The sequence below is a fragment of the Lucilia sericata genome, unplaced genomic scaffold (genome assembly GCF_015586225.1).
Source record: "Lucilia sericata isolate MDLA Ls3-8-SP2 unplaced genomic scaffold, ASM1558622v1 Contig000613F_arrow, whole genome shotgun sequence".
NCBI classification, from domain to species: Eukaryota; Metazoa; Arthropoda; class Insecta; order Diptera; family Calliphoridae; genus Lucilia; species Lucilia sericata.
The window spans coordinates 142,259-169,991 of record NW_023994620.1 but is presented as its reverse complement, the minus strand read 5'-3'; the positions used below and the strand labels follow the sequence as shown (position 1 = coordinate 169,991).

Here is a 27,733-nt window from a genome sequence, read left to right as displayed (position 1 = left end):
TTTGTTTATAAAGCGAAAATTCGCAAAAGTAAAAAATGAAAATTTCGCAATTTTTTGTATTCGCTCTAACATCATTGCATGCTAATATTTTATCGCGGCTTTATGATTTCTACATGTAAAATTCTAAAGTATTTCGATCACGCGATATTTTGGGTATATTGAAGTTACGCTATTAGTGTGCTATCGAAACATTTACGTTTATTCTTTCAATATCTAAGCTTCTCCCACAGTGATATCTTCTAGAGCACATTTTGGAGATATACATCAAACGACGCGTTTGCATTGTTTGCATTTTCTCGTTTCTAAATCTTGCATAACCGAAGAGCCGCAAATATTATTTCTAAAAAATTTTAAATTTTGTAAAATTGTTTGTATAAATTTGGTTTCAAAACTTTGCGAACACGTTATTCTTTACTTATAATTCGCACAAAAATTAAATATAGACTATAGTCATTCGTCAAGTGTGTACTGCCTTCATTAGCAAAATTGACTTTCTCATTTGTATGCCACCCTCATAATATCCAAAAGTTGTGGAAAAAACTAGTTGGTTTCAATCAGTTTTTTGAGAAATTTTGACTTTAAGTGTTTATAATAGGATGTATACTACATCAAATCCGAAGAAATACACCTAGGCCACTATAGGGCCTGTTGTGCGCTCCATATCATGAGAAAAAATGGAAATGAATGAATTATTTTTCAGCTCACAGAAACTCAGTTTCATGAACGTACATAATTCCTAAGAATCTTCCAATCAGTGTTAGTCAGGAATGTTATTTCCGGAATAACATCACTTCCAAGATACTTGGATCTAACTTCGACGAATGCCTGACAGTGGCAAAGAAAGTGTTCCAGAGTTTCACTGTCCTCTCCTCATGCTCTACATTCGTCTGAATCCGCACGTCCAATTTTGCAGAGATGTGCTCGTAATCCTGTGTGTTCACTCAGAATACGTAACATCATACTAACTTCAGACTTGCTCATTTTGAGGAGATTTTTCGTTTTGCTCTCATCAGGGCAGAGTACCAAATATTCTCTCATTTCTCACCCACGCTCATGTAAATGAAACAAATAATTTTTGTTGTGTTATCATCTACTCATGTACGAAAAGACAAAACAGTTTTTACTTATTCATTCTTGTGTGTATTGTTTTGTTTTTTATTTTCATATACAAAATTGCGAAAACAATACAGAAATATTTTTGTAAACTTCACTCCAATGAATGAGCATAGTTTTATTTTGCACTCTAGGATTCGAAAATTAAAAGGAAAGAATATTTTTCATTTAAAATGAACATGAGTTTTCATGGTTGATAAAACACGAACGAAAGCTATGGCAACCTACTTTGTTTAATGCTCTCAAGCAATTAAATGGAATATTTGTATTTTTTTGCGCTTGTTGAGTTTTTTGCTTATTGTGAAAAAACTAGTTTTTATTTTTTTCATTTTCAAACAACTCACACATGTATTGTAAATATTAATGAGTGTGATGAGAACACTTCACAACTTTGAGTATTTGCCATTTTTGGTTTTCATCATTCACTTTACAAAAATGTGCTAAACTAAAATATAAAAATATTTTCATTTATATGTGCTTAAAATAAAAGAAAAATTAACTTCTCATTTTAGAATTTGACCATAAAAAACGGAAATTGCAAATTTCATTAATGTCTATTTATTACGAATGTATCAATTAAAGTGTTCGTACATGAATATTTTTGAACCCTGCATCAGGGTCACCCCATAGGATCTTTGTGGTTCTACCCACTGTTTCATTATTCCAAGAGGCCTTATGGGATTCTCTCACCCTTATTTTTAGTTCAGATTTCGTTGCGTCGAATGGTTTTGCATTTGTCAGGTTAACTGCCTTGAGCTCTCTTCCCTTTAAAGCTATTACATTCGCCCTTTTCTTTACCGACTACTCCCGAGTGGGATGGAACCCATATGATGTGAACCTTACATCCTTACCTTACCTTACAATCCAATACTGTGTTAGATTTAGATCTATCGCCTGATATCGCCCTAATTGCCTTCTGGCTGTCGGTAAATATATGAGGCGCTGTGGGCGCCATATTTATTCTAATCCAATTTACGCATTCCGTTATTGCTCGTTCTTCTGCCTGGAAGCTTGTGTTGTGATTTGGTACACGGTGGTATATTTCTGTTTCTGGGTCTTTAATATAGAACCCCAGCCCCACTTTGTCCCCCAATTTAGAACCATCCGTGTAACAACGGATTCCAAATGGTATTTGCTCTAATGTTCCGCTTGACCAAGACATTCTATCTGGAATCAGCGTTTCAAAGTTTTCGACATATTCTGTGTCTCGTATACCAGACACCAGGCGGGTCCGATGATTGTGTATAACCTTCCAATGTCTCCAGTATACATTGATGACGTGTCCTATAACCACTTTTGGTCAGTTCGCCTAAAGTAAAGAGCCGTTCGGATGTAATCGCCGCCTCATATCTTAAATATGTTTCAATGGGTGGAATATCTAGCAACGTTTCCAAAGCCTTGGTTGAAGTATGGCACCACTTATACCCAAGCAGCATGTACGCTGAACTCCCTGTAGTAGTTTGATATTGCACTTTTTGTCTAAAGCAGTCCACCACATTATTGAAGCATAAGTTAGAATTGGTCTAATTACACTTTTATAAAGCCAATTTGTCATAGTAAGACTAAGACCCCATTTCATACCTATAGTTCTCCTACATATCGCCCAGCACCGATGTGCCCTGTTGATCCTATCCTCTACTTGGTGTCTCCATTTTAATTTCCGGTCGAGGATTACACCTAAGTACTTAACTTTGTCTCTCACTGGTATCTTCTTGTCCAGGAAGCAAGGTTCAGTATACGCAGAAATTTTTGTCTTTCTTGTGAAAAGACAGATTTCCGTTTTTGCCGGGTTAACATTGAGGCATCTCGGTTGAGCCCAGCTCAAGGCCGTATTCAGAGCCTCCTCAGCTCTTCTACACAAGTAATTTGGATCCTTTCCCTTTAAAAGTATTACGACATCGTCTGCATAATCGACAGGTCTAAATCCTTTCTCGGTTGGGGTCCTTAGTAGGCTGTTAATCGTGGTAACCTGATAGTTATATCGTACATTTCGCAGCTTATCCATCTGTTCCTTAGCATGTGGTTGATCCAGTTACGGAGCACCCGGTCAACATAAAACTGGTCTAGGGATTGGATACGAGTATCAGTGTGCACGTTATTGAAGGCGTCTTCGATGTCAATGCATACCGCCTGTGTATATAATTTGCTATCAAAGGATGAACCTATGTAGTGGACAACTTCGTTTAAAGCGGTTTCGACTGATCGTCCCTTTACATAAGCATGTTGCTTAAATTTTAGGTCTTTGTGGGGTATACTGCTTTTAACCATACTATCAACTATCCGTTCCAAGGTTTTGAGTAGGAAGGACGTAAGACTTATCGGTCGATAAGACTTAGGTGTCGAATAGCTAGGTTTCCCTGATTTAGGTATAAATTGCATCCTGCCAGTTAATGGGGGTATATGTAAATTTCGAGCATGCAGTGAATATCTGAGACAGATGGGCGGAAACCAGTCCCGCCTCCATCTGTAAGAGAAATGACATCCGGCCCTGCAGCTTTATAGGGAGCAAAGTTCTTGATTGCCCCTTTAACCATATCAGATGTAATTACAATTTCTGTGTTAGCCTCCCCTTCCTCCAATATCTGTTCATCTATGTTATTCGATATACCGGGTGGAAAATGAGAGTCCATTAGGAGTTTCATTGTCTCCTTCATATCCTCCACCCTCCTGCCCGTATCATCGACCATAGATTCCGGTTGGACATGAGTTTTGGATAGAAATTTTTTTATCTTCGATATGTCATTTACGCTGTCTACCTGAGCACAGAAAAGTTTCCAGGAAAGTTTCTTTTGGCTTTAGGAACAATTTTCTTATACTCATCCCAGTATACTGCGGTCTTTTTACGCCGTGCCCGGTTAAATAATTTGCGAAGAGTCTTACCAAGGTTCCGGATCTCCTCGGTTACCCAGGGTTTCTCCTGGGCAGACCTCCGGTCTCGCAAAGAGCGGCTGTCCTCGAACGCTTCAACCAGGGCACTTGTGAGCATTTCTACTTTGGCGCCTATGTCCTCTTTATTTCGACATTGAAAAGTGTCCTGACATAAACGGTTCTTTAGTAAGGAACCGAACATTGTCTAATTAGTTTTAGACTTATTCCGAAACTTTATCGGCTTTGGTGGCGGCCGTAGTATTTTGAATCTTATGTACCGATGGTCAGAAAAGGAGCACTCATCCGAAACTCTCCAATCCTGAATTTTGTTTATAAGTTCTTTTGAACATATAGTTATATCTAATACTTCTTTTCTGATTCTATTGACGAAGGTGGCTTTATTACCTAAGTTCGATGTGATCAAATCTTTAGTATTAAGGAAATTCACGATGGCTTGTCCACTGCGATTGGTGTTTGTACTACCCCAAGCTATATGGTGGGAGTTGGCATCACAACCTTTTACAATTTTCTTATTTTTCCGTTGTGCCCCTTCGACCAGTTTCATCAGCTCCGACGTTGGTGGTAGTGTCGGAGAATCGATAGGCAGGTAAACAGATGCAAGGTATACGTTGCCACGGCCTTGCATTCGATGTGAATAATCTTGTTGAGAGGAGAAAACATAAATTCTTGTGACATAAGATGTTCTCGGTCGAGACCCTGTATCAGCGTAGAAAAGTTGGAAATTTACGTGATTTAATCCAGGAACCTTGTTGCGAATCGTCCAAGGTTCCTGGATTAAAGCTATATGTGTCTTACCTGTGTTAATTTTAGCCATCATAGCGTTGGTAGCCGTTTCGCTCCGATGGAGGTTTATTTGGATAACCTCAATCATTGTCATCCATTTAAACTGTCTTCCAGCGAGTTAGTGATCACATTCCAGCTCGGTGGATTTGACCCCTCCGGGTAACCTGAAGTGGCTATTGATGCAGTGGGTACTATTGATGGCACTGCGGTGTCCTTATCAGGCATAGGATGATCAGTCTTTTTAATCGACACTTTCCCAATTTTGGACAGCACTGCTGTTCTGTCTTCTGGCGAGTGAGTGATTTCCTCCTCGCTTTTAAGATTTGACTCCTCAAAATTACCAGAACTTGCTAATGATGCTTTGGGTACCGTCTTAGGTGTTTTAGTGTTCTTATCGGGGACGGTTGACATCCCTTTCAATCGGCGCCTTCCCAATTTCGGAAAGGGCAGCTGCACCTTCATTTGGCGAGTTAGTGGTACCTTCCTCGCTATTAGAATTTGGCTCCTTAACGTTATCAGTAGTTGCTACTGATGCTGTAGTCTTAGGTATTTTAGTGTCCTTTTCAATCCCTTCTAATCGGCACCTTCCAAATTTTGAATATGACAGCTTTAGAGGCTGTCTTTATTCTTGGCAAGACTAGCCATAGATTACTGGTTGATACCTATTACAAATAAGGTTCCCTCAGGTTCTTCTTTCCTGTAAAAGCTCAGTATTTTGAGCACCAAGAATTTCCAGTATACGTCCATTAACCACAGTGGACTTTAAGACCACCGGAAGCTCGCTCTTCTTTGCCAGCCCCAGCTTAGCGCCGTCCCAGGGAGGAGGGATACTTTCCACCAATTTCTTTATGTTGCTAACACATTGGTGAGATGCCAACCTCATCAACATCACGCCCATGCTGAACTCGCAGCTCACGCTCTTATTGGTTGTTTGCCCTTTGAAGCGATTGCATGGTCCACTATCTTATTGTTCACCAGGTCTTCTATTATACTCTGTTGGTCTATTGGAATTTGGCTGTCGAATTACCGGCATCGTAAACTGCCTAGCAGAGATCTTCCCGGTGTCTTCTTCTGGCAATTTTGGCGTAAGATGGCGGCTCTTCTCCTCTTCCACTGTCTAGCCTCTCTTTCCTCGCTTTTCGGGGCTTCTTTTGAGATACCCGTACCTTCGAGGTTGATTTCGCCGACGTGGTCGTCTTCGGAATATCTATCTTGGCGTTGTCACCCTTACTCTCAGGATTCTGACTTGAGGTTCCTTTGAGTGAAGTATGGCTTGGCTTCGACTGTGTATTTTCTTCTTAGGTTTATTCTCAGTTGTCAAGTCTTCGGGAGACCTGATCCTTTTTGCCTCAGATCTTGTGAGAGTGTCCGATTTTTCCTTTGGAGTGTCGTTGGATTGACTAACTATGATTTCCTGAAGCATCTTCTGTGCTCCAGATAGTGTTTTCTTAGTAATAGGTAGTTTAGCTATGCTATCACTCACCTGTTTCACCATTTGCTCTACTTCACCCTTTTTGGGATTTGCTATAATGGTGTTATTATGGTCTGAGGATTCAGAGTCGGAACCCTCACCTATAATTAAAGGCTGAGGTAGCTTAGAGCTCTCTCCGATTACATTCTTCTCTTTCACCCCTATGTTTTTGCCAAAAGCATGCTGTACACTTGACGCATTGTCCGCCACGGAGGCCAAGGTACCCACCTCCGTAGTAATATTTTGCTCACGATTGAAGGATGAAGACGACACGTGACTCGCGAGTGGATCAACACTTGCCGCCGGTACTGGGTTATTTAGGCCCTGCACCGTAACTTTCATATTTTTATTTTCCATGTTTTTCTTCCCCAGTTTTTTGGTCCGCGGGGAATATAATATTCCCAGGTGGTGGACAATCTGCTCTCCCTCAGCTTGAGTCAAACTAAAACTGGGGGATGGGACAGACGGTCTATCACCACCCCCTATCCGCCACCCGGGGACCCGCTCGGTAGGAAAAACGGGAAAACTCCCCCGAATATTTTCATATGAAGGGCTTATTGTAGTAACTCAATATGCCACCAATCATCACAATTGGATTTTATGTGCTTTTTGATTTCTTAGGAACCATATCTAATGTCCCTAAAAAGATTTTTAGCGTATTATGGTAAATTGGCGATATAATGGTCATGCCTCTTTTTCCATTTAAACAATTTGAAAAAAATTTATTTCATAAACTCGATATGCCACATATATTTTTTACACTTTTTAAAAAAGTCTTTTATAATGATGGAGATAAAAGCGGAATTGATATTTTTTTATGTTACTATGATAGAACAAGTTAAGACAAGTATCATTATACGAAGAGAAAAATTTTTGGCTTGAAATCTCGGGAGATATAATTTTTTGAAATTAAAGTGGCTTACCATGTTACTGCATACAAATAATTTCATATATAATTATGTTGCTTACCAAGTTGTTGCTGATTGGAAAATTTTCGATTGCAAAACATCAATAAATTTTGCTTATAAATTTACTTTCATTTCGTGGAAAAATCTTATATAATGTTCAAACTATGTGCATAATATAAAGTCATATTTATCATACTAAATTAGCAAAGACATTGCAGCACATCCTATAATCTTTGTAAAACATATCACAATCAGCAGCATATACAAAAAGCATAATATTATAACGCCTGTTATATAAAGTGCATATCGAAACCTCTTTTGAACAATGGTCTTGAAATTTCTAAAATCCGTGCAAGATTTCTGACCCAACATGCATCGAAATTCGTTCAGATGTTTAAAATGATGATCAAGAAGCTGAAAATCATCTATGCTGAATAAACGCAATATTATCTCAAATTTTAATCTGAATATTCAGTGCAAAACCTAAAATAATGTGTTTTGTCATTCTATTTTAAATAGAATCATACCACAGAACCTGCCTTTTACTACAGAATAATTTAGCTAAGTATATTTAGCCAAATTTATTCTCATATAAAAAAGTAACTAAAAATATAAATTTCATTTTGAAATAAAATTTATAAATTTTTTTGTAGCAAGAAAATGATAAGCCACTTTGAAAATGTACTAGAACTTGTTTTTTGAAAATAAAAAATGTTCAAATATTGTTAGGCTATAACTTGATAAGCCACAATTTTTTGCTAACAGTGGTTTCCACTTTATTTATGATATCCAACTATTGGCATACGATAGTTATCGACCTTATATGATTATTATGCGTGTTTAAAGTACAAATTAAAAAAAAAACATTTTTTTTGAGAATTTTTTTAAACTTTAATGTCGATTTACTAAAAATTTTACTGCAATAAGTGCTTCATATGTATTTTATTTATACAGTTTTTTTTAAACTCTTGATTCACTTAACACTTTTTTATATAAAAAATTTAATCTTTATCCTCGTCGCCAATTAAGATTTGTATTTTCACAAATCACAAAAAATAACAATAAATTGAATTGTTTCAATTTATAGTATTTATTTATTTATCTATCTATCAATCCTTTGAAATTGAATTGTTTCAAGTTATAGAATTTATTTATTTATCTATCTATTTTATTCACTGACTAATTAGAATTCTTTCAAATTAGCAAAAAAAAAAAAAAAAAAAAAAAAAACTTAATAAATTTGTTTTTTAAAATGTATCTTGTCTCTTGAGTTGTCTATAACACTTCTGTCTTAAGACTCAATTACATATGTATATCAATTGATTTACAATGTACTTATAATATAATTTTTGTTTACTAAGTTCCAATTAATTTGTTCATGTTAATTGGAAATGCAAAAATTATGAGAAAGCAAAATTAACAAAAATTGAAGTTTTTGGTTTTGAGTTCAACAACATTATTTTGTTGACTCTGCATTCTGACCTTATTGTGAAAATTAAAAAAGTAAAATAAACAAAAAAAAAAAAAAAAAAAAAAAAGAAGTTTTTGAATAGACAAAAAGTTAAGTTTTTTGGTTCTTTTTAACTTTTGAGTTCAACAACACTATTCTGTTGACTCTGCATTTTCATGTTTTAGATGACAAAAGGAAAGTGAAGTAATTTATGTAATCACCGCATATTGTGATTGAAATTGATTTACTTGGAGCTACTCTTGTTTTACTAGACAAGAAATTAGTATAAATTTCACCGCTTATTTATTCAATTCGAATATAAATTACCCCCGCGTATGCTCTTTCTGAAGCATCAGAGAGAACATGTAGTTCTGCCGAATAATCAGGAGTGTAACGAATCCAACGAGGTATGCGAATGTTATTAACTTCCTGATAGGAAGTAATGAACTTTTGTCACTCATTTTCAGTTGATGATGGAAGAGAATCATCCCATTCAATATTGTCAAGCCATACTCTTCTTTGCATTATCATTTTAGCTACTACAACCACGGGATCAAATAGTTTCGCAATTGTTGACAAAACTTCCCTCTTAGAATGAGTAATCCTAGTCCTCTGGTTTACCTCAAAATAAAATCTGTCTAATTGACCATTCCCTGTAACAATTTTGAAAAAAAGTTTCACATAGAAAAGTTGATTTGCATGTGAAACTAGAGTCCATTTATAGCAATTCTGCATACTCCGATTTTTATAATCGGCTATTATGTCCTTATAAAAGGACAAAGTTTAAAGGATTTATAATATATCTATATTATTTATTTGACCCACTTAGACAAAAAATTCAAAAATGCTTTAATTTTCGAAATAACTACTTTTTGGAAACAAATTTTCTTTAAGCTTCCATTTCTTTTTTAATCCTGAGCTGATTATGAAAAACTGAGTGCATAGGGTTAATACTTGTACACATAGATTTTTTAATGTGTGAAAATGACTGTTGCACGGTGTTATAAATAGAATTTATAATAACATAATATGTTAATAAACGTTTATTGAAGATATTAAAAAATAATAAAATGCATTTATAAAAATTTTTAACCACTAAAAATTTTTCGTCACAATTTCGCTTATGTTAATGCATATGTCACGGCATAATGACCAAAAATATTGTGACAGTACATGGGTTGTTGTTGTAACAGATAAAACTATACAATAATCTAGTTGGAGGGTTCTACATCAATGTACAGGCCTAAAAATTGGGTTACTTCAACTGGATGCATCCATAAATCCATTGGACAGAGTGAAGTAGGGTTGGCTGAGCAGTTGAATATGTGGTGGGTGTCATGAGGACCCTGACCACATGCAGGACATTCGTTGGGGACGGCACGGTCTGTACGTGACCAGTAGGCATTGAGCCTGTTGCTCCATCCCGATCTTATTTGTGCCAGGACTACTCTTGTTTTCTGCGGCAGGTTTTCTTCCGTGACTGCTACGGGCGGTGGGCGACCTCCAAGTACGACATTCATGCGGTATCCTGCGACCGCGGAATTCATGGCGTCTCTATGAATGTCGTTCAAAACTGCCGAATACGAGGACTGATCCAGTGGATCCTGCACATATCTGCATATGTTTTCCTCGTATATACGAAGATCCTTCCTGGCATGCCTCGGGGGAGTATCCAACTGTGTGATGTTAAAGTTGGGATGACTTCTCCGATGACATCCCAGGTTTAGGTTTAGGTTTACTTCCTTTATCCAGGTGGTAAAAGGTGTTGTTGACGACTTCGCTGGTGATAATTGCAGGTTACGCGCAGTGAAGGACTGATGTATTTCGTGGATATAATTAGAACGCATAATTCATCAATGTTGTGGCCCGTCGCCATGATTGTACAATCGTCCGCATATGAAATCACTTCCACGCCTTGTGGAGGTGCGGGGAGTTTAGGGAGGTAGAAGTTAAACAAAAGTGGCGATAGTACTCCACCTTGAGGTACGCCTTGTTTAACTCTACGGTGTTTGGAGATTCTGTCTCTAAATTCCACTAACGACAGCCACTCAGATAATTTACGATCCATCTCTTCGTATCGTTGGGCATTGTGGATTGCAGGAAATCCTCGAAGAGTGTCGATGGCCTTCGACAGGTCAAGAGCTACTAGGACCGTCCTTTCACAGTGCCTCTGCTGATTTAAGCCTTGTGAGATCTGAGTGGCAATGGCGGTTAATGCTGTGGTGGTGCTGTGCATTCTGCGGCAGCCATGCTGGTGACGTGCTGCTGTTAGGTGGCTGGACAGCTGGGGAAGGAGAAGCGCCTCAAGAGTCTTCGCGACTGGTGATAGCAAGGATATCGGCATGTATGATTGACCCTCCGTCGCGTATTTCGCAGGTTTTAAAATGGGAATGACTCTATCCTTTTTCCAGGCTTCGGGTATTACGAGGCTGCTTACTGACTTGTTGAAGACCATAGTCAGGTACTCAACTCCCCGCTCGCCAAGGTGTTTTAACATCAGCATGGATATTCCGTCGGGGTCAATCGCCTTAGATGGTTTGGCGTTGTTGTTGATGTGTATGTCCGTGACTGGAAAGTTGTGAGGTTTGTGAACAACGCTTCGTTTTGTCTTGTCTCTCTCTGGGTGCTTAATGAATTGCAGGCAAAATGCACGCGAGCACCCTTCAGGGTCGGAAATGGGGATCTTTTCCGCTTGTCCTCATTTACCAACCATGATGATTTCAATGTTCAGCTGAGTGAGTCTTGGATCACCTGGGTTGGTATTTCGGATGTCATCGGATGCGGCCGCACTACGGATATACCATCAGCAGGTATAAAGTGAGCAGCTGCTGAGATGACGGTTTCGCGGAACTTTCTCTCTGAATGGTGTACGTTGGAGGGAAAATTTAGATCACTGAAGATGCGTTCGGTGTATTCTCTGAAGCTGTGCCAGTCTGCTTTCTTTTGGTTTACGTATTGACGGCGTTCAGAGGCGATAAAGTCGTTAGGTCGATCCAGACAAACGATTATGGGTAAGTGGTCTGATCCCAGATAAACTACGGCTCGCCATGTTGCGTAGTTGATCAAACCAGCACTCGCTATGGTGATATCGGGCGAGCTGGCGCAGGTACCCATAATCCATGTGGGGGCATCATCATTCAGGGTGCAGGAGGTGGACTCGTCAATTTGTTCCGCCAGCAACGCACCTCTCTGGTATTCCCCTAAACAAGAGTGCCAGAGCTGATGGTGGGCGTTGAAGTCCGCTAGGACAAGACGCATATCGCCGTCTAACAGAGTCCTGTTGTCGGGACGGTAGCCTGTTGGACAGCAGGCTACAGGCGGAATATAGACATTATAGAGCTCTAAGTCGGTTTCTCCCGATCTAACTGCAATACCTTGAACTTCAAGATATTGGTCTCTGCACGGTGTTATGAATGATGAAAGCAATGCCAACACCGTTACTTCTGGTGCGGTCTTTTCGGAGAATGTTGTATCCGTTATAACTTTGCAGACTGGAATTGTTCGTCAGTTTTGCCTCCTGGACCGCAGCGACCACGATGTTGTTGTGCTGCATATATCGGGTTATCACGGAAATTTAGTTTTGGAGGCCATTTCTGTTGAACTGAAATATGGATAGGGTGTTAGCGGCGACGGTAATTGTTGTTGCTGCTGCTGTTGTTGTGATTGCAGGGGAGAGGGCGGAGGGGTAGCGTAGGAAGATGACGATGTTGTTGTCGATGACGCTGATGAATCTCGCCGTTGTTGTAAGCAGCATGGGGCGACGAAATTTTCCGACCACTCTCGATGATTGTTAAGTCCGGAGCAGTCCTGAGATGAAACCAGCCCAAAAAAGAGTTGCACCTTAATTCGATGGACATATGGTGCAGTCGGTTCTGGCAAACTGTGCAGAACCATGGTCCGGGATTTAATTCAATTCCGGCACGGACCAAAAGGATGCGGAGCAGTAATGCCGGAAGATGTTGCTCCGCAGCAGAAAATTGTATTGTTGCTGGGGTTGACAGCACTTGGCCGAATAATTTGGGTCATTCCGGTACGTAGAACCGGCTGTCGGGGAATGCAGTACATGGGTAATGTTTGATTTTCCATAGTAAGCCCTAAGTTTAAAAAAAAAACAAATTTTAAGTTGTTTTTAAATAAATTAAATTTTTTTTTTTTACATTTTCCCACTGATTATGCCGACGAACTCGACCAAATCTATGTCAATTTCTTTATAATTATTCCAGCCTTTTGTATTCGTGGTGGGTAAGGTCTTTGATATCAGAGATGGGGTAGTGCACTAATTTTTAACTATCACTAATAACACAGTGATACACCAAAAAATGCAGGGGTTCTCGTATACTAATTCCATTTTGTTATAGTTCATAGAGTACGAATATACTTTTAATTTTTTCCCAATCATTTCGTTTAGTTACTTTTTAAGAGCAAAAGATGTGAAAAAGAGCTATTTTTGAAGTTTAAACTTTGAAATATCATAAAATTGGTAGTTTTTAACCGATTTTCAATCTGCTCTACGTTGACCTTGAAGTCATAACTTCAGCTTTTATTACCTTTGAAAAGAAGCACATTGCACATTTAAGTAAATTTGGCATAAAGTAAATATTTAGAAATTATTGTTTTGATAAAAATTTAGTATGCCTAAAATGCTAAGACTTTTTTCTATATAAAGCTATCATTAGTTTTCCCATTTTTATTCTATAGGCCTTTAGATGATATAGCAAAGTTTATGTTTTTATGTATATTTCCCAGATTTTTTTTATAATTTAATACCATAACGTTTTTGTACAAATCTACCATTTAACATAAAATTTCTGAAAATTTTCTTTTTCGGTACCAAAAATACCATTGTTATGTATGAAAATGTGTTATTTTAAATCATCTTTACAGCCAAAAATTTAATTATTAACGACTTTTTAAAATGCTGTTTTTTATAGAGGCCAGTAATGGCCTCTAAGCGACCATATGGCATGCCTCTGCGGCATTTAGGCTCACTTTTTTAACACCTCATGCTATGAAAATATTTATATTTTATTTAAAATCTAATTATTGAATGCGAAATCAATTGATTTAAGTAATAAGTGAAATAGTAGAAATTAGTAAAATAATGACTGGACATGCTATTGATTGATGTATTATTAGTTCTACATTCCTGTAAATAAGTTTAGCAAGAATATTAGACGGAATATGTTTGAACGGAAAAATCCGCGATAAGAAAAGTAACTCTGATGAGGGTTTGGTATCTCTTGAAAGGTTTTTAAACCCTAGTACCGGTATATAATCCACATATTATCATGTTATCGATAACAACTTAAGTTTATCTTTTTAAGGTTTCTTTAAATTTTTAAATATAAAGAATTTTTGTTTTATTTTTTTAAGTGACAACTTTTTAAAAAACACAATATGTTGAAGGGTATATTAGATATGGCTCTGCCGAATACTTGTTTTGTGTATGTATTTGATTTCGCTGAGTATTCAAAATTTTACGGTTAAATAAAATTAATTTCGAAAGCATTTAGATGTGTAATTAAATACTTTATATTTTTAGTGGTGACCTTACCAAACGGATAGTGTACAGTATATTGTTTGAGTTGGCAATTTTTATTATCACAGTTATACTTGCCATTTTGGATTCCTCTAACTGGCAGAACGTCTTTTTCTGGATCACAATGATAAGTGTTGTTTTATTAAACAGTAAGTATTCATATTAATATTTATATAATTTCTAATATACATATATTTTCCTATTTATTTTAAATTTAATATGGGAAATATATACAAATTTCTACCAAAAAAGTAGGTTTTTGTACATACTTTTTTCGATGAAATTTGGTACACACATTCTTCTCCAAAAAAATATCCAAATTAGCTAAGGATTTACATTTTATCGAGATTCGAAGTACAGTCCAACTTCGACAATCGGGACACATATAGTTTCAAGCACGTTCGGATTATCGAGTTGTCCGGACTATAGTAGTAAAAATTATTAATATAATCTAAGTGAATTAAATACATACATATGTATGTATTCATTTGCTTTTAAAATTTCTGATGTAATCGGGATATGATTATTTATTTGTTGAAAAAACCATGTGTAAAGCGCATACTCTAACTCTGAATTTTCTGCTTATCTCATAACTTTTCTATTTTCTAAAAAGTTTATATTATGAAAATGTTTTTTTTGCATTTTTTTGTTCAAATGTTACCGGGTCCATTACAGGAATTCGAAATAATTTGTTTTATCAATAGAAAACTGGCATTTTTCGACAACCTGCCTAATAGTTTTTCCCTCATCAGGGCTTTGTGAATTTTGTCCGAATTTTAGAGGTAAAAATTTTAAGTTGTGACTGGCGCATGTACTTTACTTACATATTTTTTAATTTTCTTCCACAAGCATTTTTATAAAATATTTATTCGATTTTAATACAATGCATTTGTTAAAATTGTATTTTATATAAATTACACTGTGCAACAAGGAAATCTTTCCCGAATGAAACCAACGGTATTTCGGGTCTTCGAATTTTTCCCGAACAAGACCAACAAGAAATGAAAATAGTCTATTAATAGACCAAAAGCCCAAAAGGGTTTAAAAAGTTAGCTCGAATATTTAATTTATAGGCATTTTGTGAACAATTTTAAATTAATTTTCCCATATATGTATGCATTTTATATGTACATAATTATATTTGACTACTTAAGGTCTAAGATATTTAAATTTATTAATGTTTATACTTTGTGTCCTTTTATTTCCTTTCTATTTAAGTAGTTTTTAGTAGATACTCTACTAGAAATTTTAAAATTTTATTTGATTTATCTAAAAATAAAATTAAAAATTTAAAAATTTGTGCAGTAGTAAAATGGATTAGTTTACTAAAATTAGATTTTCTATGGATCCCTTCATGGTGCAGCTCTGATTTTTTTATATGTTGTTGTTGATGTTATAAACTAATTTTAGTAAAGGAATAAAGAAAATTTAAAATCATAATATTTCAAATAAAATATTGTCAAACTACGACACATACGCATTAATTACAGTAAAAAAATATTAAAATGCTATAAATATATTATAATATATACAATATCAAATTTAATCGTTTTTAGAAATACTCTTAAAAATATGAACTTTAAACGAATTTGGAGAACTTAAGATTTCGTTGTATGTATAAAAAGAATGTGTGTACCGAATTTCATCAAAATCAGAGAGGGTCTGCTCAAACTTTTTATGATATTACATACATATGAGAAAATTTTCCTGAAAAAGCTATGTTTAAAATGTATGTAAATTAACAATACCAGCTAACTTTTTTAAACCCTTTGAGGTATTGGGTGTATTAATTGTCTACTTTCATTTCCCGTTGGTCTTGTTGGGGAAAATTCGAAGACCCAAAATTTGTTGCATAGTGTTATAGTTTAAAAAGTTTAAGGGTAGCTTCCATTTGTTTATTCCTTCACCAGAATTGTCAGAGTGAAACAATGAAGGGATCTCAAGAAAATTAACTTTTAGTAAAACAACCCACAAAATTTTATATTTTCTAAGCAAAAGCTTTATACAACTCCAACGACAATTATTTCGAATGTTGTGGAATTAAAGCGTTGAAGAATGTTTATTTCAGCACATAGACAAAAAGTTTAAGCCATAAACAGAAAGCTATTTACCAAAACAAAAAATAAATTTTCTTAAAAACTTTATTTATTAGTTAAATATGTGTAATAAAGAAAAATGTAGAACCTAAAATGAAAAGAATTAATTTTGTTTGCTTCGCTGGTATAATTATTTTAAAATTTCGATTGGGCCCTCTGTATAAGATCTATGCAGGTATTGAATTCCATATGTTGTAATTTGTTTTAAAACTGTCTTAGACAGGATAACTTTGCAGTCATGGCTTAATTTAGATTATTGAACCGCTTGGATCCATCAGGAGACGCTTGGATCCATGTGTCCATGTCAAGTGATTAATACCAAGAGTGCCGAAGTGCAATTTTATCTCCTAAAGGGGACCTTACACGATCACACTTTACGTACGTAAAGTCTAATGAAAAAGTAAAATTAAATTCCATCCGTAAGACAAAAAAGAGAACAAAAGTCGTATGATTATATTCTTTGTGTTTACACGATTGGTATAAAACAATAACAAAGTAAGATGGAAACAATTGTTTCACTTTTTTGTATGTGTTTACATAAAAATATATCCCTGATCTAATGCGACTTCTTCTTCTTTGAATCATTTATAAAAATGAAGAGAGCCATACGACTGCCAAATTTTCCATCCATATTTTCTCTCAATGTGTGATGGTTTCATTACATATAGCGTTTAGACGATCCCATCCGTACTCTTCTGCACAAAATTTTGATAGATCATATTACATGTAAAGGATGAATATAATTTGAAAAAATGGTTGACATAATCTACAAAGTCAGGAAAATATTTTCATAAATTTCATTAAAATCAGACTGCGGCTTCAGCTAGCTCTGAAGTAAAATAAAATGTTTTTCCCGATGTTAATATTTGGTGAGTTGGATCAAAGAATAAAAAGGTCCTTTTTTGAGGTTTTTATGATTTTATTCATATTTCTTTCAAAGGGAAGATGTGAAATATTGGTATCATTAGAAAGGTCCTTGAGAGACGCTTTAAATTCCATATCAGAAATTTATGGTAACAGCAAATGTAATCAAATTTTTTAATTTTTCGGGAAATTTTCAGATTTTTTACATTTCAACACACATGAATTTACATTTCAACAGATGTAATTCGTTGAAATTAATATATAATAATCCTTAATAAAATATACGGAAACGGATTTTTCCGTTTTTTCAAAATTCAATCTAGATCAGACGTCGGCGCTAGTATTGTTCTGACAACGAAGATTTTCGGCAAATTACATGTACACAACACGAACGCAGACGAACTTCTAAACAAGAGCATCAAAAACATAGAAAAATAAATAGAACTGAGACTGAGAATAAGAAATATTACTCTCTCACATGTACAGGTTCTGTGTGAATTTAATACAATTGTATGAGTATTTTTATTTTTGTTTACATAAAATAACAAAAATATGAAAGTACAAAATGTATCCGAATATATCATACCCTACCACATTGCGAGTAAGTAGCAATAATTTATTTAGTATTTTTTAATGTAGAAGTTATATTCAAGAGATTGATGTTTGCTTAATTAATGAATGTACTACTCATTATAACAATATATAGTCAAAATTTCGTATATATAAAATTTGTTGAGTCGAATTTTATAAATACCCTATTCTTGTATAGTATGTACCGCTTACAAAAAAGTATAATAGGCTAATTTATGGACGGATTACATCATTACATCGACGCAGGTGTTACAAACTTTAAGACATAAACAAAATGCCGTTCCCATTAGTGTGGTGTAGGGTGTATTTTGACTGCATTTGGGCTGCTTTGAAATTAACAATAATCGTTCATATCAAGCGTTAATTTTAGCATTAGCACAATTCCTTTGGCAAAATAGCCCCTGCTGCTGCAATAAACACTGCTAAAAGTTATGTTTTTCCTATAAAATTATTGAAAACATTTTCAGAAAAAAACTAATTTTTCATTCGTTTTTATTTTTTTTAATATAATTTTCAAGTGTCAATATTGACTTAACCCAGCAAACACAAAGAGTTTATTTAAAATTAAGAATAATTTTTAATGAAGATCTTTCTTACATTGGTCAACTGATATTGAATAAAAATGGCTAATTCAAAACATTATTTCATAAAATATCGAAATATAATATCAAACAAAAATATAAAAACTTTTTAAACGAAAGAGTTTGTGTTTGTTGGGTTACATATTTTTCAACTAATACATTCTCACGACTTAGGTTTTTGACAGCAGACTTAGGTTTTGTCATACTCAGTTTCAGTTCTATGTATACCTTTTCTATGATCAAAAATACAAATATTTTATTTGCATTCAGCAAAGCAGGCTGATGTCGCTTTGTTAAAGAAATGACAAACACAACTTGAAAAAACAAAAACAAGAGCATAATTTAATAACTGACAGCATTCAACAAAGCAGGCTGATGTCGCTTTGTTAAAGAAATGGCAAACACAACTTGAAAAAAAACAAGAGCATAATTTACAAAAACAACGTACACCCTAAATAATTTTCTAGAATGCATAACAATGAAAGTAAATAAGTTCATCTTGTTTCATACTTTTTTTTGTACATTTTAATTTGAAAAGTTGTTTCTATGTGAAGAAATTATTGACTACATTTTGTTTATAAATATTCGCATTTTACAGTAATGCAATTTAACCGTTATGTCAATATCCACATACCCGGGTATGTTTTTCATTTTTGAAGTGATATATTGCGAGATCTATATATCGTATCGGCTTGAAATTTGGACTATGCTTTCAGAGTAATGTTTTCTATATATTTTCCAAAAATTATTTAGATATACATATATATATTAAACCGATTTATGAACGATTTTCTATTTTTACCTCGTGTATCAATACCCAACATACCCCGGTATGTATACAAATTATATGTCAGTTATCGGACAAAAATTAAGTTTCATTATAAATTTTATGTTTTATTATTAGAATTATATATATTCTTGTATCTTATGAAACAAATTTAACTAAACAACAAATTTAGTTTCAAATACAGAGTCATGTGTCTTTATTCATAAATTTGAATGTGATATATTTGTGGACCCTGTAACATTAACAAATATGGGCAGATTTAGATGAAATAAATTTTTTTTAATGTATATGACTTAGTAAAGTAAAATTATGCTGATTATAATAATTTTATTTTCATATAAACAAAAATATTTAAGTTTAAATTTTAAATTTTTAATTTTTGACCATGACTTAGCAATCTTTTTTTGCAAAAAAATTCAGTACTTACGAAAGCAAAAACAATTTCTTTAATGCTAGTCGATTTTATACACTTTAATAAATAATATATAAAAAGTTTTGTTCAATTATCTTTCCTGATCACTGAGTAATAGCTTCTTGAAGTCAAAATTTTACAAAGTCAAATTCTGTACATTATACACTCCCGCTCACTTAAATAGGTTCACTGTTTTGTTTACATTCAAATTAATTTTTTGTAAAAAATAATGGACTAATTGGTTATATTAAAATTTTAAATAATAACATGATGTCTTAGGTATCACTAGTAAGACAAAAATTAGTGCAATACTTAATAACCGATTTTTAAAATTTTTTTTCTAAAATACTACGTTTTTGAACAATATTTTTTTGGCTCATTTGAATAGGTTCGTCATCTAAAGAACATATCCGCCATTACTTGATATAACTCCGAAAATTCGAGGTGATAAAGAGTTATAAAGATTCTTAAGTAATGGCAAGGAAATTTCGGTCCAAGTCTTTTTAGTTCCTTCAATTTAGGCTTCTTTTGTGTCATACTGTCTGCCTTACCTATACACATTACGAGAATGAATATCCGAAACCTTTTCAATAATAAATAGATGAGAAGATTATGGAGGCCACTCCAAAATTTTTACATTCTGGCTTCGAATCCACCCTTTTACAGCCCTGGCGGTATGGATCGGGGGATTATATTTTTGAAATATCCACGGCAATGGTTCAAAGATATCCGAAAATGTGAAAAAAGCTGTTTCCAGTATGGCATTACAATTCTTACTAGATGAAAGAAATTTAAGCTCACATGTTTCATAATACGAAATTGCCCCCCACTACATCCCACATCCTCAACAGCTATGCAAACGACTCAGGTAGAGCTCTTCCTTTCAAAAATCATAAAAATGATTTTATCGATCTGGACCTTCTAAATTAAAAATTTTTTCATCCGAAAAAAAAAAAGATCTTGGTATAGCTTTTTATAACCATGTGTTCACGTGCAAACTGAAGAGGATTTCTCTTTACGAGTGGCAATTGGGGTGGCTTTAATTAATTTTTTAATATTTCTAAAGTCTAGGCCCTTCTTACAATTCGTTTTACTATAGCTAGGCTTCCTGTAACACCCACTTTTTCTCTAATTTTTGCTACAAAATCACTTGACTTGGAGGCAAATTTTATGAAATCTCTTCTATCCGCTTTTGTTTTGACTCTATATGCAGTTCCATTTATGTTTTCCTAATATTCAAACAGTTTTCTTATAAAATTGCGAATAACATTCTGAATTTGCACATTTTTTTTTTTTTTTGCAAATTCCTGTGATTTTGGACAGCTTCCAAAAACGCTTGAATTTTGTCATTTTATTCTTTAGTTAATGGCTTACCGCAACCTATTTGTTAAAAAATATATTGTCTATATTCACAGACAATAGAATATGAATGGATTTTACTCACTGCCAGCAGTAAACTGATTTTATTCTGATTGAACCTAATCAAGTAAGCCAAAAAAAATATAGCTAAAAAACGTAGTATGTTAGAAAAAAAATTATTAAAAATCCGCTATTAGGTATTGCGCTAATTTTTGTCTCACTAGTGATACCTAAGACATCATGTTATTATTTAAAATTTTAATATTACTAATTAGTCCATTATTTTTTGCAAAAAATTAATTTGAATGTAAACAAAACAGTGAACCTATTTAAGTGAGCGGGAGTGTACGTTATGAAGATGTTTTTCTTTAGGTTTTTGCATATGATATTTTTGTTAATAGGAAAACAATAAGAAAACTTAAAAAAAAAATTGCTAAAATTTAATGGTTTGTGATCAAAAACTATTTAATTTATATATACAGATGTTTTATTAAATTAGTTTTTATAATTATCTGAATTATACACTGGAAATGTATAAAAAGATGGAATAGCCATATAAATTGTATGGCATACCCGGGTATGTTGGGTATTGATGTACGTAATTTTGCTCGGGTATAGACAAGACGGTTAATCTTCAAAATTAAAAATAACCAAATATTTTTTTCAGTGCAATTTAATTGAAAAAATGACAATAGTGTGCGTGTAGTGGTGATTTTTTATCTGTGTCTCTATACGCCGGTATATGATCTAGATCGAGATATTTGAATTTATAGACCCCTATGTATGCTACCAAAACTTTGCAAAATAATGTAAACAAGAACATACAAACTGGCTGACTTCCAATTTAAATATTATATCTTAAACTAGGGTACAATTCAAAGTAGTTTTTTATTATTTGAATTGAATAACTTACTTCAATTAAGTACGAATTTTATTCGAATGATAGGAAAACTACATCTGTTAGTTTGGAGGCAAAGAAGACAAGAAGAATTTGATATTTAGATAAAAAACCGGAAGCAACATTTGGAACCATTTTGACCAGTTTGACATTTACATTTAGGCATTGTGTGCGATAAGGATAGTCTACTATTTAGAAATTTCAGCTTGCGTATACGATTGAAATGGCAGAGAAATAGAATGCCGTCACTATTATTAATGGCATGGTTGGAAAAGCTTCTTTTGGCATTAACATTGCCGCCCATCTTGCAGGAATGCATGCCATCCTGGTCATGTCCCAGATGTTGCTTCTGCAAGAATAGAATATACAATAGATTATCTTATTTCTAATAATTTAGGAAAGGAGAAAAACATTTTTATTCAAAATTCATTGTTTTTTTCAATATTATATCTTAAACTAGGGTACAATTCAAAGTAGTTTTTTATTATTTTTATTGAATAACTTAATTCAATTAAGTACGATTTGTTATTCGCTATATACATACGTCTAAAAGTGCATTTCAGTATTTATAAAGAACAAGGACCGAAAATTGTCCATCCGAAAATGGTGCTTTGGCGGTGGGAAAACCTACCCTAGAGAAAACTCCCTGACACATGACCTTTGGATACTGATCAACGCTTTTTATTATATCGATGGATGCGGATTCGCAAAATTTTGAGTCCGCGATCAATAAGAGTCAGGAAGTGACTGGACTGGTGTAAGGACTGTGCAAGGAGATTCTGTTGTCAACCCTGAATGTACCCTCGATCTGGGAAGAGGAATTAAATCTTGACTTAAGGACTAATAGACAAATAGTCTCCTCGTGGAGGGAATACGTTAAGTTTATCCACTAACTTACTCGATACCCCACTAAATTGCGAGCCATATCTAACAAACACCGCGCATGAGATGTAGTTTTTCAATTTTTACTAGTACTGTAGGAAGTAAGATATTGGTGTTTTGACGTAGTATTGCCGTTATAGATGCTGACTTCGAAATGGATGGTGTTAGCGAATCGTTTGCGGAGTTAACGGATAACGACTCTTGTCTTCGTGTGGAGTTGGATGGTCCTGGGTTGGGTATAAGATCTTTCACCAATCTAAGGTTCACATGTAACAAGGTATGATGGAACTTATGACAATGCTTACAATCATGTTTGGAGAATCAGCTGTTTTGTGGATGGTCATGTGCTAAGCAATTTATGCAATACTTATTAGCACGGACGGCATTAAGACGATCGGCGATGGACATAGCAGGAATTTTCGGCAAGTTCTAAGTGGATGTGTACGCTTACAGATGCGGCAAGAGTAAGCGTTGTATCTACGGAGGCACAGTGGGGCAGAATGGAAATTTTTGGAAATAAATCTGGCATTTCTAAACGGCTGGTCCGATCGGGATAAAATTTGGCGTGAGCGTAGCCAAGGAGTATTCGAGTTTAAGTTTTGAAGATGAACCCTGCAGATGCCCCAGGGACGGCGCTGTGGCGGCTCAAAGTAGGGTACCTACGACATGTAAAATTTAGTGATACAAAATTTACCATACCTTGGTCCGTCTTTTTTTGAATACCGGGCGTAATTTTGGACCAAATGGACTCAATTTTTTCTTGTTAGTTAAACAACAAAATTTCCAATAATATACAATATTGTTTACAGATCCAAAAATATACGTTTTTTAATCTAAAAATTCAAAAAATTTTAGATTTTTGGCGTTTTTTTGCCAAAAATGTGTCTTAACTCTTTTATTAATAAAATAAAATTTTTATTAAGAACATATAACAATTTTATAGTTTTCTAAAAGGTATCTTTACGCAGAACGCTTTGGCGTAAAAAACTTGTCCTATTTTTTGAAAATGTTGCCACTGCGTCCTTCCGAATATGACCTATTTTTTATCAAAACTTCAACTTTGGGCGACATGTTCTAAAATCCCAAAGCTGGGATCAGAAAACTGAAAGCAGTTTTGGAAACCTCAATATGTTTTCTATTTACTCCAAAAGTATTTTCCCAGCCCTGAAAGAAATGTGGACCCTATGGGCAAAAAAGTAAAAAATCCCATTTTTGGGATTTTCATTCCTATTTTTGGGAATTGCGGGATGCCCTTTGACCTTTTTTTTGAATATTCTTATTTGAAATGACAAATTTAACAAGCGTTGAAAATTTCATTGAGTTTTGTTCATAAATAAAGATTTTGTCATATATTACATATTTGTTTAATTTCTAAAACTATGATTTATATCAAAATTTTAATAGGATCGCAGATAGCTACAACAATTTAGTCCATATTTATCCCTTAATATCATTTTTTAGTTAGATATGGAAATTCTCGACCCTTTACAAAAAATTTCAAGCCAATATCTCAATTACATTCAAAAATATGTTCATTTAAACCTGTGTCCTTTAATTTCATCTTTTTCATATTTTAGTATTAAGTATGACAGCACATATTTAAATCTTATATTTACCTATTTTCTATTTGTTTGCTTATCCTTATAATTGAAAGGTCCTATTATGCTTAAATTTTCAAAAATTTATAACTATTTTTTACCTAAATTTTTTCGACAGATCATTTCGTTCTGTTTCGTTTATGATTATGTAGGTAAAAATATACAGGTAATGATAATTTCGATTCATTCACTAATAAGAAATATCAATGACTGAATTACAGGTTATAGTAATATAGTCCTAAATGTTAATAGGTAGACAATTCGTAATTTTTTACTTTGGAATACCTGTATCGGAAATGACAAGAATTGGTATATAAGTAAACTTCTCAGATTTTAAGTACCATATTTAATAAATCTACAATGAAGATTACATTAAAGTACGAAGAGTTGTGTTCCGTTTTATGGAGTATATCTTCAAAAGGGCCAGAAAGAATTGAAGACATTTCAAATTATATAAAAACTACATATAGTAGAAAAGTAGACAAAACAGGCATATCAAAAATTGAAAACTTTTTAAAACTTTTTGATGTAAAAAGTAAGTCTGTGGATGGAAATCAAAAGAAATTTCGATTAAAATTTTGTAGTTGGATGGAAACTACTACGGAAATCTCAACTTACAACACATCAATAGGAGCGCCTTGCAAGTCATACGAAGACTTATGTTCAAGGTAAAAAAAAGAGGGTCACACAAAAACTTTGTTCAATCTCAAATGAGGAAATTGCTGATACATTTAACGAAATGCTGAAAAAGGAAAACCAACATATGGATGTCGTACATATTGCAACTATTCTTCCTAATGCATCACCAAAACGACTTAAGCGAATTGTGGAAAGTATACCAACTCCAACATCATAATCAAATTTTACTGAAGAGGAAGCAATAGCGCTTATGTTGGAACTGGGTCTCAGTCGAAATAAGTACCAAATATTAAGGAAAGCTCTGCATGAAAAAGGACACAATATATTACCATCATACAAGGCGATCCAGGAAAAAAAAAACAAACTATCCTACTAAATCAACAAAAAATAATGAAGAATTGAAAGAACTGAGAGCTGCGGAAAAAAGCAGAATCCAAGAAGAATTTAAAGTTCAGATGGGATTAAACATCGACAAACCACTTTCAAGTTGCGGTAGTACAAATGACGGTAATACGTCGAGAAGGTTTTTTCGTGATTTTGAAATTACTTCAAAAATAACTGGAATCGACAAGGAGTTGCTTCGAAGAGTTAAAACTATTTTAATGGCACTGAATAGTAAACATAAAATTAATGAAAATCGATTTGGGGAATACACATCTGAAATTTCTAAATTACTTGTATCTCTGTATCCATGGAGGGAACTAACACCAACAGTACACAAAGTATTGTGTCATGGTCAAATAATAATTGAATCGAATATTCTTCCACTTGGAGAGTTAACAGAAGAAGCCCAGGAAGCGAGGAATCGAGATTTTAAGCATGTTCAACTATTCAGCTCAAGAAAATGCTCCAGGCAATCACAGAATGAAGATATTTTTAATAGTTTACTTCTATCTTCTGATCCTGTTCTTTCAACTATGCGAAAAAGATGGATTTGTTATGAAACTCTATCATCTCAAAACAAGGAAGATTTAAAGGACTTATATTACCTTCTGGATATGTATACCGATATGACAGATTATTTTATAGAAAATAAGTAGTGTTAGGAATTAACTATATAAGTAGGTTGTAAGAATTAATTGTATTATGTTTAAGATAAACAGTTCAAATAAAAAAAGCTATTATACTAACTGATGATATTGTATTAAATTGTGTTTTATATTTCGGTGGGCGGGAAAGGTGGTTTGTGTGGGATGATTTAGGTGTTGTTGTGCGTGGCTCATAATAAAATTATAATTTTTTTATTGTATATACAATGTTATAGTCTTTAATAAAATAATTAACTAAATAATTTTTAAAAATTGTCCAAATATTTTATTCAACACCAAATGTATGTTCTGTCATACTTAATACTAAAATATGAAAAAGATGAAATTAAAGGACACAGGTTTAAATGAACATATTTTTGAATGTAATTGAGATATTGGCTTGAAATTTTTTGTAAAGGGTCGAGAATTTCCATATCTAACTAAAAAATGATATTAAGGGATAAATATGGACTAAATTGTTGTAGCTATCTGCGATCCTATTAAAATTTTGATATAAATCATAGTTTTAGAAATTAAACAAATATGTAATATATGACAAAATCTTTATTTATGAACAAAACTCAATGAAATTTTCAACGCTTATTAAATTTGTCATTTCAAATAAGAATATGCAAAAAAAAATTGAAAAGGTCAAAGGGCATCCCGCAATTCCCAAAAATAGGAATGAAAATCCCAAAAATGGGATTTTTTACTTTTTTGCCCATAGGGTCCACATTTCTTTCAGGGCTGGAAAAATACTTTTGGAGTAAATAGAAAACATATTGAGGTTTCCAAAACTGCTTTCAGTTTTCTGATCCCAGCTTTGGGATTTTAGAACATGTCGCCCAAAGTTGAAGTTTTGATAAAAAATAGGTCATATTCGGAAGGACGCAGTGGCAACATTTTCAAAAAATAGGACAAGTTTTTTACGCCAAAGCGTTCTGCGTAAAGATACCTTTTAGAAAACTATAAAATTGTTATATGTTCTTAATAAAAATTTTATTTTATTAATAAAAGAGTTAAGACACATTTTTGGCAAAAAAACGCCAAAAATCTAAAATTTTTTGAATTTTTAGATTAAAAAACGTATATTTTTGGATCTGTAAACAATATTGATCTGAAATTTTTTGTATATTATTGGAAATTTTGTTGTCTAACTAACAAGAAAAAATTGAGTCCATTTGGTCCAAAATTACGCCCGGTATTCAAAAAAAGGCGGACCAAGGTATGGTAAATTTTGTATCACTAAATTTTTAAATGCCTATAACTCGGATATTATAAGAGATAAGTAGTATGTCCAAGCATGTTTTTTCAAGATCTCGTCGAGCGCTTTCACAAAATATAAAAATCTTTGTATTTGGGTGAAAAACAAAAAAATGGCACGAGTTTAAAAATTTTACATGTCGTAGGTACCCTACTTTGAGCCGCCACAGCGCCGTCCCTGGGGCATCTGCAGGGTTCATCTTCAAAATTTAAACTCCTTGGCTACGCTCACGCCAAATTTTATCCCGATCGGATCAGCCGTTTAGAAATGCCAGATTTATTTCCAAAAAATTTCCATTCTGCCCCACTGTGGGAGGGCTGTAATTGGACGCTTTCATGGAGTTTAGTTTTTTAGTTGACTAGAATTGATAAGAAAGTAAGCATGTAGCGAGCCTAAGATTCATCGGTAAACTTAACGAGTTCCACGTTGGTATACACCTTTACTATTCTACCAAGTCTCCACGAGTTCGGGGGAAAGTTTTCATCTTTGACCACTACTAATGCTCCTTTTGAAAGATTGACTTGAGGTCTTTCATTTCTTTCAAATATTTGTTTTTCCAGCGGGAACAAAAGTTGGGATTG

The 27,733-nt window shown here is 33.9% G+C and overlaps 1 protein-coding gene across 2 annotated transcripts in view; it reads left to right on the top strand.

Annotated features, from left to right (window-relative positions):
* Positions 1-27,733, top strand: part of LOC119606699 (equilibrative nucleoside transporter 1) — a 201,201-nt gene that overhangs the window by 36,168 nt on the left and 137,300 nt on the right. For both annotated transcript variants that reach the window (XR_005231677.1, XM_037960268.1), the window contains exon 3: positions 14,157-14,302. Coding sequence is in view for 1 of the 2 variants with exons in the window: in XM_037960268.1 (XP_037816196.1) it covers positions 14,157-14,302 (146 nt within the window). In the remaining variant the exon portion in view is untranslated. The remainder of the gene's footprint in view (positions 1-14,156; positions 14,303-27,733) is intronic.